We start from the raw sequence: 13,665 nt of genomic DNA on the forward strand, positions 1-13,665 counted from the left end.
GAAGCTAGAACTGAAAATGTGTGAATGAAAAGTGGAAAAGTGAAATGTACAGGCCACATTTAAGATAAAGACAAGGCCTAGAATTAAAGCTTACAAACAAATTCATAAGGGTTATTTTATATATATATATATATATATATATATATATATATACATATATATTTAAATATTAAACATTTATCCACTAATTTTCAAAAATTTGGGGTCGGTAAGATGACATGATTTAAAAGTTTTTGAAAAAAATTGTGAAATATTAACACAATTTAACATTTACTCTCTAGGAGGAGTTTGTTAAAGTACAACACCTGAAAATAGCAAAAACTTCAACATTTGCAGAGAAAACTCACTGCACTGTTGACTTCTTGTTGAGATTTGGATTTTGTTCCAGAAGACTTTTTTTAAGGTATTGGTGAGTTACATGTGTCAACCTAATTTTGTACATGTATGTGAAACGAAGCTCGAGGGGCAGTTCCTTGAAAGTGTATCAGTGGCAGTGGAACTACTGTGCCATTTTCCCACACCTAATTCTAAAACCTAAATCATACAAAATTTTCACCACTTCTGGCATGTATGCAGTTTCATGAGTTTTCAAGTTTTTGAGGGTTTTTTTTTTCAGGCCCTTAAAAATCCTATTCATTTTCGAGAAGAAGAAGAAGAAACTGAGTAATTCAAACAGGGTCCTCGCACCACGGTACTTGGGCCCTAATAACTGTTCTGTTTTTATATATTTTAAAATAATTAATTCCTGTGATAACAAAGCTAAAGACCAGTGTTGCCAAGTCCACGGTTTTCCCGTGGAATTGGGCTACTTTAACAATGTTGCTGCGGGTTGTTTTGCATGTCCACGGGTTTAAGTGACTCCAATAATGTGATATTTATCCCCTAAAATTCTAATTTTACCAGGGGAATCCTGCAAAAAACTAGTATTTTACCCCTTAGAACACAATTTTTACCAGGGGACCCCACCAAAACACAATTGGGCTAGTTTTGTGTAGCAATTGGGTGGTTTTTTTTTGTGAAAACCTGGCAACCCTGCTGAAGACTGGAGTAATGGCAGCAGCTGTCCTTCAGAAATCATTCTAAAACAGTTGTAAGGCTTAATTTTTTTGTGGAAACTGTGATACGTCTTTTCTCAAGATTCTTAGATGAATAAAACATTCAGAAGTAGAGTATTTCACGAGTTCACCCTTACGTCTAATCTGGTTGAGTAAGCAGTAAGCATATTTTGGCGTGCTGTCCTGGGGGAGGGCTCCGAGCCCGGAATATGGCCTGAACCCAGAGAACTCCCCCCATCCCAAGTATAGGATGAGGATAGATTGAGAGTGAGGAGTTGGGGTGGAAAGGGGATGCCGAAAAACAGTTGAATGAGGGAGGTAAGTCGGCTGTGTGCATATATATGACTTGTGCTAGTTTGGATGATTAGCTAGATGAGCTGCACCTGTGCCAAATTAGTTAATTATCGTGCTCCTCCCGAACTTTGTTATCAAACATCATTTATTTCCCAGCAGGCACTGGACGTCAATATAATGTCAGGTTGACATTGGACCCCAACGTCGGAGAGACGTTGTATTTTGGTTAAGAATGACAATCAGGTTTTTGAAAATCAGTATTTGACATCAATTTGACGTTGACTTAACATTGGATTTTGGTTATACAACCTAAAAAAAACAAAATCTGACGTCAGTATTGGACATCAAGTTGACAATAGACGTTGAAGTGGCACTGAATTTGCAAAACAAAGCCAAAGGAAGATCAACTGATAAGTTTTGCTGAGCAGCACAGAGATGGAAAGTTGGTCCAGAATGCAGCAAACACAAAAAAGTGAGTGTGATGCAAACAGTGTTAACCTCCAAGATTGGGACAAAATATCTGCGCTCTTGAAATGCAGTTTCGCCAATTAGATTTGAAATTAAACATTTCGTTAGATTTTTTTTCATTTTTCTTAAAATAATTAAAACAATTACATTTAAAATTCAAATACAAGAGTTTTTTAAAAAGTTTTATGTAAAGTATACCATAACACTATAATTTTTTGTGTGTGAAAATTATGTTGGTTGGTATCAAACTGAATCTGAACAGTTGAGAGAAGAACTGGGTCAGCCGTATGTAAAAACTGACATTTGGGAGGAGTGCGTCCATATATAGCCGCAGTGGCTTTGTAATGATCAGCTGTGTGAGCTGATAGATAAGCCCTGTACCTTTCCCACCAACACCCACACAGACACGCCCAGCTCTGATACTTGCACACACACACACACACACTCACACTCAAACACAGTCGTCCCCCACCTGCCTGTAAACCTTTCCTGCACTGTTTTCCTGTAACCGACTCCTTCAACTTTAGTGACAACATTTCCTGATTATATCTCCATATGATCGGAAAAACATGTGGCAGTTTAGGATGTGCACAAACTAAATTAGTTGCAACTAACATCTCACCTGTTTGTCACTGGGGGAAGATACTGCGCTTCGAAATGCTCATCTCTGCGGCAGTGCAATCACCATTTGAAGCAAAAACAGCTAATAAAATCAACGGAAAAAGCCTGTTGTGAGTTTGGTGCGGTTTTCTAGTGGGCTCTAATTTGCTTTAATTCATGAATGCAACACACTGCAGAGACTGCCTGGCTGCTCGCTGCTGTCCTGAGGAGGGATCCTGCCGTTGCCATAGCAGCATAGCCTCGGCTCCATGTGAGGGATACAAACACACCGCTACACAAACCCTCGTACGGCGCACAGACACGCGCACACATCGAGTCTAACCCCCCACAGCGAGGGAGCTGTTGTGAGACTGTGTGGCGTCAGCCCCCATTCCTGCCCGTACCCAGCCCTCCAGCAACGCTCTGCCAAATGAGCGTTGGTCTGCGCTAACAAACCTCACCTAATACCACACGCTCCACAGCGAAAATATCACTGTCTAATTACGCTGCCGTTAACGCAGTTCTAGTGAATTTGAATCGCACAGTCGACACCTCAATTACTTGCGTAAACAAGCCGCTTAAACCACGTCATCTCACAGAAGAGTGGAAGATCTGAAATAAAAGAATGACATCTTATTAAAGGGATGATTTACCTAAAATAAAATACTCTAATGTCGTTCCAAACCTGTATGACCTCAGTTTTTCTGTGGAAGACAACAGAAGATATTCTGAGAAACGTCTCAGTGTTTTTTGTCCACGGGGTAGGACAACAGTACGCAAGTGTTTGATTATCAACATTCTTCAAAACGTCATCTTTTATGGTTCACAGAAGAAAGTCAGTCATACTGGTTTGGAACGACATGAGGGTGAGTACATAATGACAGAATTTTCACTTTTGAGTAAACTGTCCCTTTAAAGCACCCCAAAATAAAAAAATCTGTCATTAATATTCTATCAGTAATTACTCACTCTCATGCCATTCCAAGCCTGCAGTATCTTCAGGACACAAATTAAGATATTTTTGATGAAATCCGAGAGCTTTCTGACCCTGCATAGAGCACAACGCAACTACCATGTTCAAGGCCCGGAAAGGTAGTAAGGGCATCGATAAAATGGTCCATGTGACATCAGTGGTTCATCCATAATGTTTTTTGAATTTGGTCACTACGGACTACAAAAGAACTTGACTGTATGTCACAATAGAGAAGAAAAAATCTGTCACTATTTGCACTTCATTGCGACTTTTCAGAAATTTCACGTTTTAATAAACTGTCCCTGTACTATCAGCATCATATTAAAATTCACTTTTGTATATGTATGTTACAGATCTTATTTTTACCAATTTGTCCATGCATGCTTTTTATTTAAGATTTTTTTTGACCTTATCAAAACGTCATAATTGGTCGGTACTGATAGCCATGTGGGCAGCGCGCCAAAATACAGCGGCATTGCGCTATGGGCGTCCCGAGTTTGAATCCCGGCTCAAGGATCTTTCCCGATCCCACCGCCTTCTCTCTCTCCCACTTCGCTTCCTGTCAGCCATGATCTGTCCTATCGTAATAAAGGCAAAAAGGCATTTTGCAATGAAACACTGGACTTCTCTCGGGTCACACATGCAGGACTTCTCCAATCATTTGTCCCGCTTAAACTCCACCCCTTCTGTACAACTGACTGCAAAGTCGTTTTTTTGAGGGCAACGTAAAATCCACTTAACAACTGATGAATAAACTTATAATCCGTTACACTTGGATGTATGTCACAATACGGAAGAAAAGATCTGTCGCTATTTGCACTTCCTTGTGACTTCTTTCCGCACAAAACTCCAAAATACACAAGCTTCGCAGAAAGAAAGATTATCCATGAATAATAACTTAAATGGATAGTTCACTCAAAAATGAAAATTCTCTCGTTAAATATTCACACTCATGTTGTTCCAAACCCCTTTGTTTATCTTCAGAACACAAATGATGATATTTTTGATAAAATCTGACCGTTTTCTGACCCTGCATAGAAAGCAATGCAACTGACATGTTCAAGGCCCAGAAAGGTAGTAATCAGTGGTTCAACTGTAATGTTATGAAGCTACAAGAATACTTTGTGCACAAAGAAAACAAAAATAACAATTTTATTCAACAATTTCTTCTTTTCTATGTCGGCCTTTGCTGCGCATTCACGAGAGCTCCATGATGCATGTGTGGCGTAGAATTAATGACATTTATAACACTTATTCACTATTTTTTTTTGGTCACTATGAACTACTATTGCAATGATAGAGCTGATCTTCAAAAATGTCTTCTTTGCATTTCACATGAGAAACAACAGCATGCAAATTTGGAACGACGAATGAGGGTGAGTAAATAATGTCCCTTTAAAGTCAGACCGTGCATAGACAGCGATGCGAACTGACACATTCAAGGCCCAGAAAGGTAGTGAGAACATTGTTAAAATAGATCATGTGACATCAGTGGTTAAACCTTAATTTCATGAAGCTACGAGAATACTTTTTGTGTGCAAAGAAAACAAAAATAACAACTTTATTCAACAATTTCTTCTCTTCCATGTCAGTCTTCGCTGCACGTTTACAAGAATACCGCAACACGTGTGCCGTTCTGACGTAGAATTAATGACAGAAAGTGTTATCTATAACACTTTTATTTTTTATTTTTTTATTTAGTCACTATGGACTACCACTGCAATGAAAGTGCCGTAAAATGTCTTCTTTGCATCTCACAGGAAAAATAACAGCATGCATGTTTGGAACAACATGAGGGGGGGGAAAACAATGACAGACTTTTAATTTTTGGGAGAACTATTCCATCCGCGTCCAGTTTCTTCTTGCTGTGTGCCAGCCGTGCACTGAATACATCAACAACTCCTGAGATTGTTCTCTTTGAAGGACCAACGCACAAATGTTTAGTCTGCGACATCATCATCTTCCATGTTTTTTAACCAGCCTTGTTCCCAACCCCCCAGTGACAACTTTTTCTTGACCCAGGACACAGCGGGGGGAAGCCCAGATTCGAAGAGATATTTACGAGACGAAGCGGAGTGTAATTTCCTGCCAGCCTCCACTAGTTCCGCTGAAAAAACAGGGGAAAGGAAGCACATTTCTCCTGGGAGACAACAGCCAGGCCGACTGAATGACTCTGACTCTTAAAGGAACAACAACACATGATCATTCATCTGTCCATGCAAACAATGCTTCCATGTCATCAAGCACGCTTCATTAAGATGAATCTACATATAATTTATTAGCAGGAAGACAAAAACCACAACAGCTCAAAGGTCCACAGTCACATATTGCACCTAAGCTAAGTGTTATGACAAACTCATAACCTTGAAATAAAAAACTTTTCACCTTTGTGCAGGTTTTGCTGAGGGTCGAAAAACTGTTAAAAATGCGGTTACTGAGTGAGTAAAGTCATGAATGGCACTGAGTGACTCTAGAATGACTCGGTCAGAGACAACACACACCAGCACAGAGCATGTTGCCATATTCATTTGCATACAGCATGATAGGACCTGTTGTTTTGTACATTTTCTTGTTTTTACATTTAATCTTGCAAGATCTGTGGATGCTAATATGTAAAAGCTACACTCAAACAGAATACGAGAGTAACGTTCGCAATAAATACTTTAGACACACAGCTCATTCACTGAAGTGATTGATAAGCACATTCTGTAACAAAACTGACTCCCCATTTTCAGAGAAAACATGAAAGAGTTTTTGACAAACTTTGTGTACATTGAAAGGGAAATGTGTTAATTATATTCTCAACATTTAATTTCACTCACACATAAGCATTAACGTGTGAAGATTTATATAGTGTGAAAGTGAGTGTTTTTGTGACAAAGTGTTTATGCACTGTAAGCGTTTATCTGATTGTAGAGTGATAGGAGTCGTCAAGACTACTTTCTACTATATCAACTATGTGTACACAATATTTATTTGAGTAACATTAGCTCTAGCCAATGTGTTTAGAAACAGTCATTGTATCAGTAAAGTAAAATTCTGCAATTCTGTCTGGTACCACTAGTGGTGCTAAATTTAAGGGAGAAAGCAAAGGAAGGCCAAAGAAACAGAACATCCACATGCTCAAAAGGCAGTAGCATACAGCAAAATAGAGGAATGAGTGGACATGAAATGTATTAACAGCTCAAACAATCAATTGCAAACCTGGATATTACTCAGAAACAAAAGTGAGCCACCAGATTACAAGATAACTGTGACAGTTCATAATCACATATATGATATATCAAAAAAAAGTGCACATTAAAGATCAAACACAACAATCGTCACACGAAGTAGTCAGATCAGAAATGCTGCAGATGATGTCACAGTACTTAACAGAAACTGCTAACTGTTAAAGTAAATGTTCGAACTTCAAAAGAAGTTTACGTGTGATTTGAAATAATCAGATGGAGGCTGGTTAAACCAATTAAAGCAAGACAATTTCAGACGAAACACTATCAGATGCTACGGCACCACAGAACCCTTCCACTTCGGGAATGATAAGACAACAATCAGACAGAACTAGTGACGAGCCTCCTCGACTTCATCTATAAAATCAGCCTCCATGAGATTCTAACGCCCTCAGTGAGAGGTAATGTAAGGGCCCCAAACAACTAAGCCATTAAGTTTTTATCTCCTCTGGCTCTGGCTCAGGCCCTCCTCAGTAGTTTACCTGCATCACTCAAACACCTCCAGCTTATCTGAAGCGCCTCCGCTTTGCGTGCCGCTGCCTCAGTAATCACCGGTAGCTACGTTCAGTAGCTCAGTAAGCCTCTTACGCCCTTCCCCTCCAGATTAACCGTTAGAGGCGGCAACAGACGCGCTCAGTTCAGATAAAAACACAGCACCTGTGTGGACAAATACTGCAAGCGGCCAACCGCTAGCCAGCTTGCTGCATGCGCTCACACACAATGCACAAAGCTGATTGTTATAACAGAGCTGGGAGATATCACAGAGTGAGAATAAAGAGATATGAAAGTCCATACATCAGCTATTAATATTACTGATTAACTTCAGGATATGATCCCTGTCCGTGACATTGCCATGTCACAGAAACGGAGCAAAAAATCCTGCAAAAATGCCCTCCAGAGAGATGAATCTTTCAACTACTCCCAATTTCTTTCTGACCTTCACGGACACTGAACTAGTTTCGTCGTCTACATGATCGATGAAGCGTCCTGGAAAAGTGAAAATAAGGAGCGTGTGGCGTATTTTGCTGGAACATCTGCTACAGACAAGCTGTGACCTTACATTGCAGCTCGGAGTCCAACAAACCAAAACAATCAATTCCAACCATTTCACATTTCCTTGTACTTGGTCTTTATTTACTTTCTGAGAAACAACCGTGACAGCGCTAACAGCAAGTCACTGTCCTTCTTAACGTCTCTAATGCAGTTCAGAGAAAAATGCATCAAACCGTGTAATTCATCAGCAGTGGCGTGTCGTCCTCTGCTCAAAAAAACTCTCTTTATGCTTTACATGCAGGACAATTTCGACATTCAATGACAACGTACAAACTTTGTCACCCCGTAAAGCTAATGAAACCTTTAAAGTTATCATTGTTATCATTTAGTCCTTTTTGTTAAATATTAGGCAGTCTCAGTCACTGCTCACTTTAACTGAATGGAAGAATGATGCAATGAAAGTGAATGGTGACTGAGTTGCTAAAATCAGATCACAGAATTTTCTATCAATTTAAAGTAATAAATTAAACATTACACATTGTCAATATTTCTAACATACAGATTTAATCCAAAAGAAGTAACATGGAGCAAACTGAATTGCACACTTACCACAGGAGATGAAATTCTACAGCCAGGACAGTCACAGATTGGAGGATGTACCTGTAAGATTCCTTTGGACATAAGTGTCTTCAGACTTTTCCCTAAAAAAATAAAAACACAATCATTAACCGTTTAGATTCCAGTGAATGCATATGTACACATGGAGTCCAAAACAATCTAGTGTTCAAATACAGACTTCATTTTGTGTTAGCATCATGCAACAAAATCAGCTTTTACAAGAGATGGACCTGCATCTTATGACTCCAGTAAAACTGTACCAAATGCACCCCTCCAGTGACTACTTTAACAACTCCTGCAGTCATCCACCCATCTGTCAAACTCATCCGTGGGACAGTGTCGCCGTGCAACAAAAGTGTCTTAGAAGGACATTCAATTTATTTATAGCAAGTGACCAAGAGTAATACCCAGAGTGCACATGTACAAAATTAGTCTTAACCAAAATGAACTGTTGTCCGAAAGAAGACTTGAAACCTCTGGAAATAAACTCAGGTAAACTGTATAAAATTCTTCAGATGTGCTGGCACATCAGCACAAAGTTATTCCACATACTGTAACTTATCAAAATATGACATTTTCCCACTTTAAATGTTTGTAAACACAAACTGCTTCATATGATAACGTCCCACGGTATATTAATCCTTACGTACTGCACTTCAAAAACAACCTCAGCGTAGACATTCACTACCTGGACAATATATTTACTGTAAATCGATTTATTAAAAACAGCAACCTACTAAAGACAAAAACTTACGTTCATTTAAGACATGCAGTCTTAAAATTAAAGTAAAAACCAGCGACAACCTGCAGAGATAGGTTTGTTGTATTTATCGACCGCTAACCGATAAAGAAAATCGAGTTGACACTCTGATAGAATAGAACTGAATGGATGGAAACAAAAATGCTATTGCGACACAATGATACAAAAAACCCAAGATATCTCAGCACAGCGTTACTACGCATAAAATAACGTCAAGTTTGCCGTTTTAGACCTTAGAAAAGCATTCCGGTTGAAATCTTTGTAAACACAAGTTGCTTAATCCATAACTGCTCGATAATGTGCCACGGTGTCATAATCCTGCTCTACTCCACTTGATTACAAAAACAACTTTACATAGAAGTGCACTTCAGTCAGAAAAGTTTGAAAATCAAGTCAAAAGCTGTTCCTTTACTGTTCCTAGCTGTACAATCCATGTGCGTAAAAACGACTTTTCACCTTTTTCCCAACACCCGTTGACTCACAGCGAGCTCTTCTCCGTGCACTAAAGTAGTTGCTGTTCAGCAACCCGTATTTTTATCCCTAAAAGAGCTGTCGTGTTAATTGACGAACACGACGGAGTCTAAACGAGTCCTTAATTCAAAAGTAATATCCATTCGGCTGCAAGCGGCACTGACTTACCTTTGTGCCTAATACTCCGTTTCCAGTCTTTGGCTGTCTCTCTTCCACTGACGAACTGGAACTCGTTTGGGGTGAGCCACTCAGCCCGGTATTTGATGGAGGGCCCTTTGCTACCCTGGCACAGTTTGTTAATGTACAGTAGTGCTTTGTTTTCCCCGCATTCCACTTCGATACAAGGCTCCCCGTTGTCGAAAAACGGCTGAAAGTCCGGAATAGACGAGAAGCTCTCCAGCATGAAGTCGTCCGAGTGGTGGTGAAGGTGCTGCTGATGCAGCGCGGTGTCGCGAAAGCCCAAGTACGCGCGCTGATGATGGGCGAAAATGTGATCGTACGGCGGCGGATGAGGGGTCACCACGGGGATAGCGGTGGCATTTAAAGGGGCCAGGTATTCGGGCTGGTTGAAGGCGGCTAATGCCATGTCTTCTCCATCCAGTCTCTCCTTTTTGATGGCAGGCATGTTACCCGAAGCGGAGCGCCGGTAACGAGTGATTAGCAGTTCATGCGTCCCAACTTGTGTCCCTCTTCGCGGAGTTCCAGGCGCGCCGGTGTGTTTACGCACGACTCCCGCGTCGCTGGCTGACAGCAGAGCGCTTAAGTTCAGCCATTCACCACTTCACTCTTCTCCTCAGTGCACTGCTCGCATGACGGGTCTCCCCGCGCTCCTGCCCACCACATCTAATCGGACTAATGCCTGACATCTCCGCCAGATATTAGCGCTGAGCGTGCTTTAATGATTGTTTATCCCGCGTTTCCTTTAAAATAATCACTATGGCAACTTCGCTATGTTTATTTCCTCCGTCAACTTCCAAGTTTATTTCTGTCCAGAAACTAATGAGGACACCATACGACTAGGATATTTTAACACATAATGATAAACCGTGTATATATATATATGTAGTGTAGATCGTGTAAAAGTTCAGTAGTACATGCACAGTGGGTAGTGAGCCAGACTGGCTCGGAGCATTTTCATATCTGACGAGGATAGAAATAATTCTGCTATCTATGTGCGCCTTTTCGATTGTAAATGATGCCTGGCGCTAATGGGACTTTGGTTTCTTTCTTTTTTTCTCTCGCGCTCGTTCTTTCTTTTAACCCCTAATACGTCGCTGAAGTCACGCTTTAGTTCACAGACCCAGACCAAACAAGATTTGCACTCTCCGCCGCTTCTCAAACTTGGCCCATTTAAACAGCGGAGGCAGCGCGAGTGCGAGCGCACTCGAGGGGGTCCGCGACGGACGAGGTTGCGTCACCATTTCCCGTCACTGCATCAAGTTCACAGAAATCATTTGATTTAGGCTTTATTTTCCATTCTCATTCAGCTATGTGGTTACCTTTATTCATTTAAAGTTCATTTTTTGTTTAATCAAAATATTTGTTGACTATTATATACAAGCTAGCATACTGCGCAGAGACAGAATATTACAAAAATATTAGTTAAATAAAAAAATAATTTAAAATATTCAATTTTTTATAAGAAACACACATCATTTTAATGCTTTTTCATATTTTTGGTTTTGCATTTGGTTTTCAGTATATTGCACTACATGTTATTTTCTCTTTACTGCATTTACTCTTATTCGTAAGCTCATTTTGTGTTTGTCTGGATGACATTTTATGTTTTTTATCAGAGAAACTTGCCAGAAAGGGCAATTTTGATTCTGTAATCTGATAAATGTTGAACTTTAAGTCATCATGCGGCCTTGTTGCAAAAAAATGCAGACTGTGGTTGTCAGAACTTTACATTAAAATGCATTCACAAAGTTACATAAGTAACAGGGTGGCTGTAAAATGTACTAATGTAACATTCACTGTATTTTCATTACTGAATGTTTCGACAGTAATAACCTGTGAATAATAACTTTATAACTATTATCAGAATTCTCTAATCTCTCAAACATAATGAAAAATATTGATGTTATATACCGTTATTGGTAAACAACATTGCAAAAGCAATTATAAACCTTCTATTTATTGTAAATAAATCTGATAAAACTGACTGTGCTATTTACATACAACATCACCATTCTTTTACAACAAGGTTTATGTTTAATTTCTGTCTTTAATGGTTTTTATCCACACTTTAATTTGATTTTGACCTAACTGTTATAAGATGTAGTTTACATATAATCAAAGATGATCAGATGACTCTCTAGGTGTTGCTGAATAATGTATCAGAGGTACACAAACAGCTAATGGTTTCATCATGAGTGTTAGAAATAATCAAGAATGATAAAAACATGAAAAAAAAATATGCACTGACACAGACACATACACACTGTTGACTTTGCAAGCCTGTAAGACTTCAAACTGTCTACGCATCATTTCAATCTAGATATTTAAAAATCGCCCCCACAAAGACGTATCACAAGAAAACTGGAAACAACCTAAAGGTCAAAGGTTCTCAGAGACCTCAGGAGATCCCTGAAACCCTAAGTGTGAGGATCCCCCGCGGGGATACCCTGCCCCCGCACCCCTACTCTCTTCTATCTTATAACCACTGGTGAGTCATGAGGGACTCTATTTATGAAGGAGGGGTTCCCCTAAATTTACAGATGACAAACGCAGCATTCAACCCACAGTTTGGTTCAGGACGGCTTCCCCTGAACTTTCAGCCCCCACATTATCGACAGTTCAGCAGAACAAGTCCTGTGGCATCCTCCTCTTGCTCATCAAAATGAAAGTGCCACCCACTCACACAGCGCACGAAACGGCTTCACATTTCACAACATGCATGTTCTTAACTTCTCTGCTTTTTATTAGATAAGGTTTGGGTCACCTCCCTTTCACCTGCTCAGATCTACACAGCCAAACTCAAAGTTGAATAAATGAATGAATAAATAAAAAATATACATTCTCTCTCTCTCTCTCTCTCTCTATATATATATAAAATTTACAAGATGAAAAAAGTACACACATACTACTTTTGGTAACAAAGTTATTACATTTTTTGAATTTCTATATCTTAATAAAATTCAATTAAACAATATATGAAGCCTTATTGTTGCTATCAAAATATATTTTGATACTTTGTCTTATAATTTCACATGAATGACAACATACATAGAGCAGGGCAATACTGAATAAAGTAAATGTGTTATCGGTTTGGTACAGTTTTTACTTTCAGTAAAAATCAGATTTAGATTCCTGTCGGTCTTCCTGTTATTACACAAGTTCTTCAGTCTAATTCATGTCAATAACTTTGTTTTCTCCATATTCTCTCAGCGTAGGTCGCTGCCCACAGCCCTGTCGGATGTGGAGAACCCCCTTGCAGTCGTCCCCGCCTCCGCGCCGTTGTTGGCAGCGGCCCCGGAGCCACAGCGCTGCCGGCGGGGGAGAGAGGTAATAAATAACCCGGGGAGAGGAGCGGAGACCGCCGGGCGGTGCACAGTCTGACCTGACAAATACTCACTGGAAAACCATCAGAGAGCGAGAGCCCACCCCTAATGCTTGGAGCCAGCCTTTCAGACATGAGCAGAAAAATATATAGGCCTGCCCATATTGGAAAAAACGGCGTCTCTCTCTCTCCCCTGTCAACATTAAAACAGTGAAAAATGCAGTGAGAGTAATTAAAAGTGTAATATGTTTTACAAATAAAGAAATGAACGGCACTTTTGGGAAATACTGTTAAAATTACGCAAGTTCACATGACATCAAGACTGAGGACATACAATATCAGTCTCCTGGAAAAAGCAATTTTACTGTATTCCACATGGAGAAGGTCGCCCACTCATGTATGTCGCCATGTTTACATCACATGACCAGCTGTGTCATACAATTGGAACAGCTACAGTAAAATAAATAAATAAATAAATAAATATGCATGCATGAGAACATGTGGACACAAAAAGGAAAAGCTACAGCAGGTACAAAATACATTTCATACATCCAGGTCAACAGGTGTCAGTATAAAGTCCAAACAACTATTAAGACAAATAAGACAACACAACTTACTACCTTAAATGCTACAACTTTCTTTTATTCAAATTATGATTTTTGAAAAATTCTGTTTCATAAAAAATATTATTATAATGATCA

General features: G+C 39.6%; 1 protein-coding gene across 1 annotated transcript in view; it reads right to left on the reverse strand.

The window, feature by feature from the left end:
- samd11 (sterile alpha motif domain containing 11) overlaps positions 1 to 10,784 on the reverse strand; it is a 73,027-nt gene extending 62,243 nt beyond the window's left edge. Inside the window, 2 exon segments of the mRNA XM_051097338.1 lie at positions 8,223 to 8,314; positions 9,631 to 10,784. Of these exon segments, the coding sequence (XP_050953295.1) occupies positions 8,223 to 8,314; positions 9,631 to 10,087 (549 nt within the window). The 5' untranslated portion in view covers positions 10,088 to 10,784.
- Positions 10,785 to 13,665: the final 2,881 nt, after the last annotated feature.

Source organism: Labeo rohita, chromosome 23 (genome assembly GCF_022985175.1).
Source record: "Labeo rohita strain BAU-BD-2019 chromosome 23, IGBB_LRoh.1.0, whole genome shotgun sequence".
NCBI lineage: Eukaryota > Metazoa > Chordata > Actinopteri > Cypriniformes > Cyprinidae > Labeo > Labeo rohita.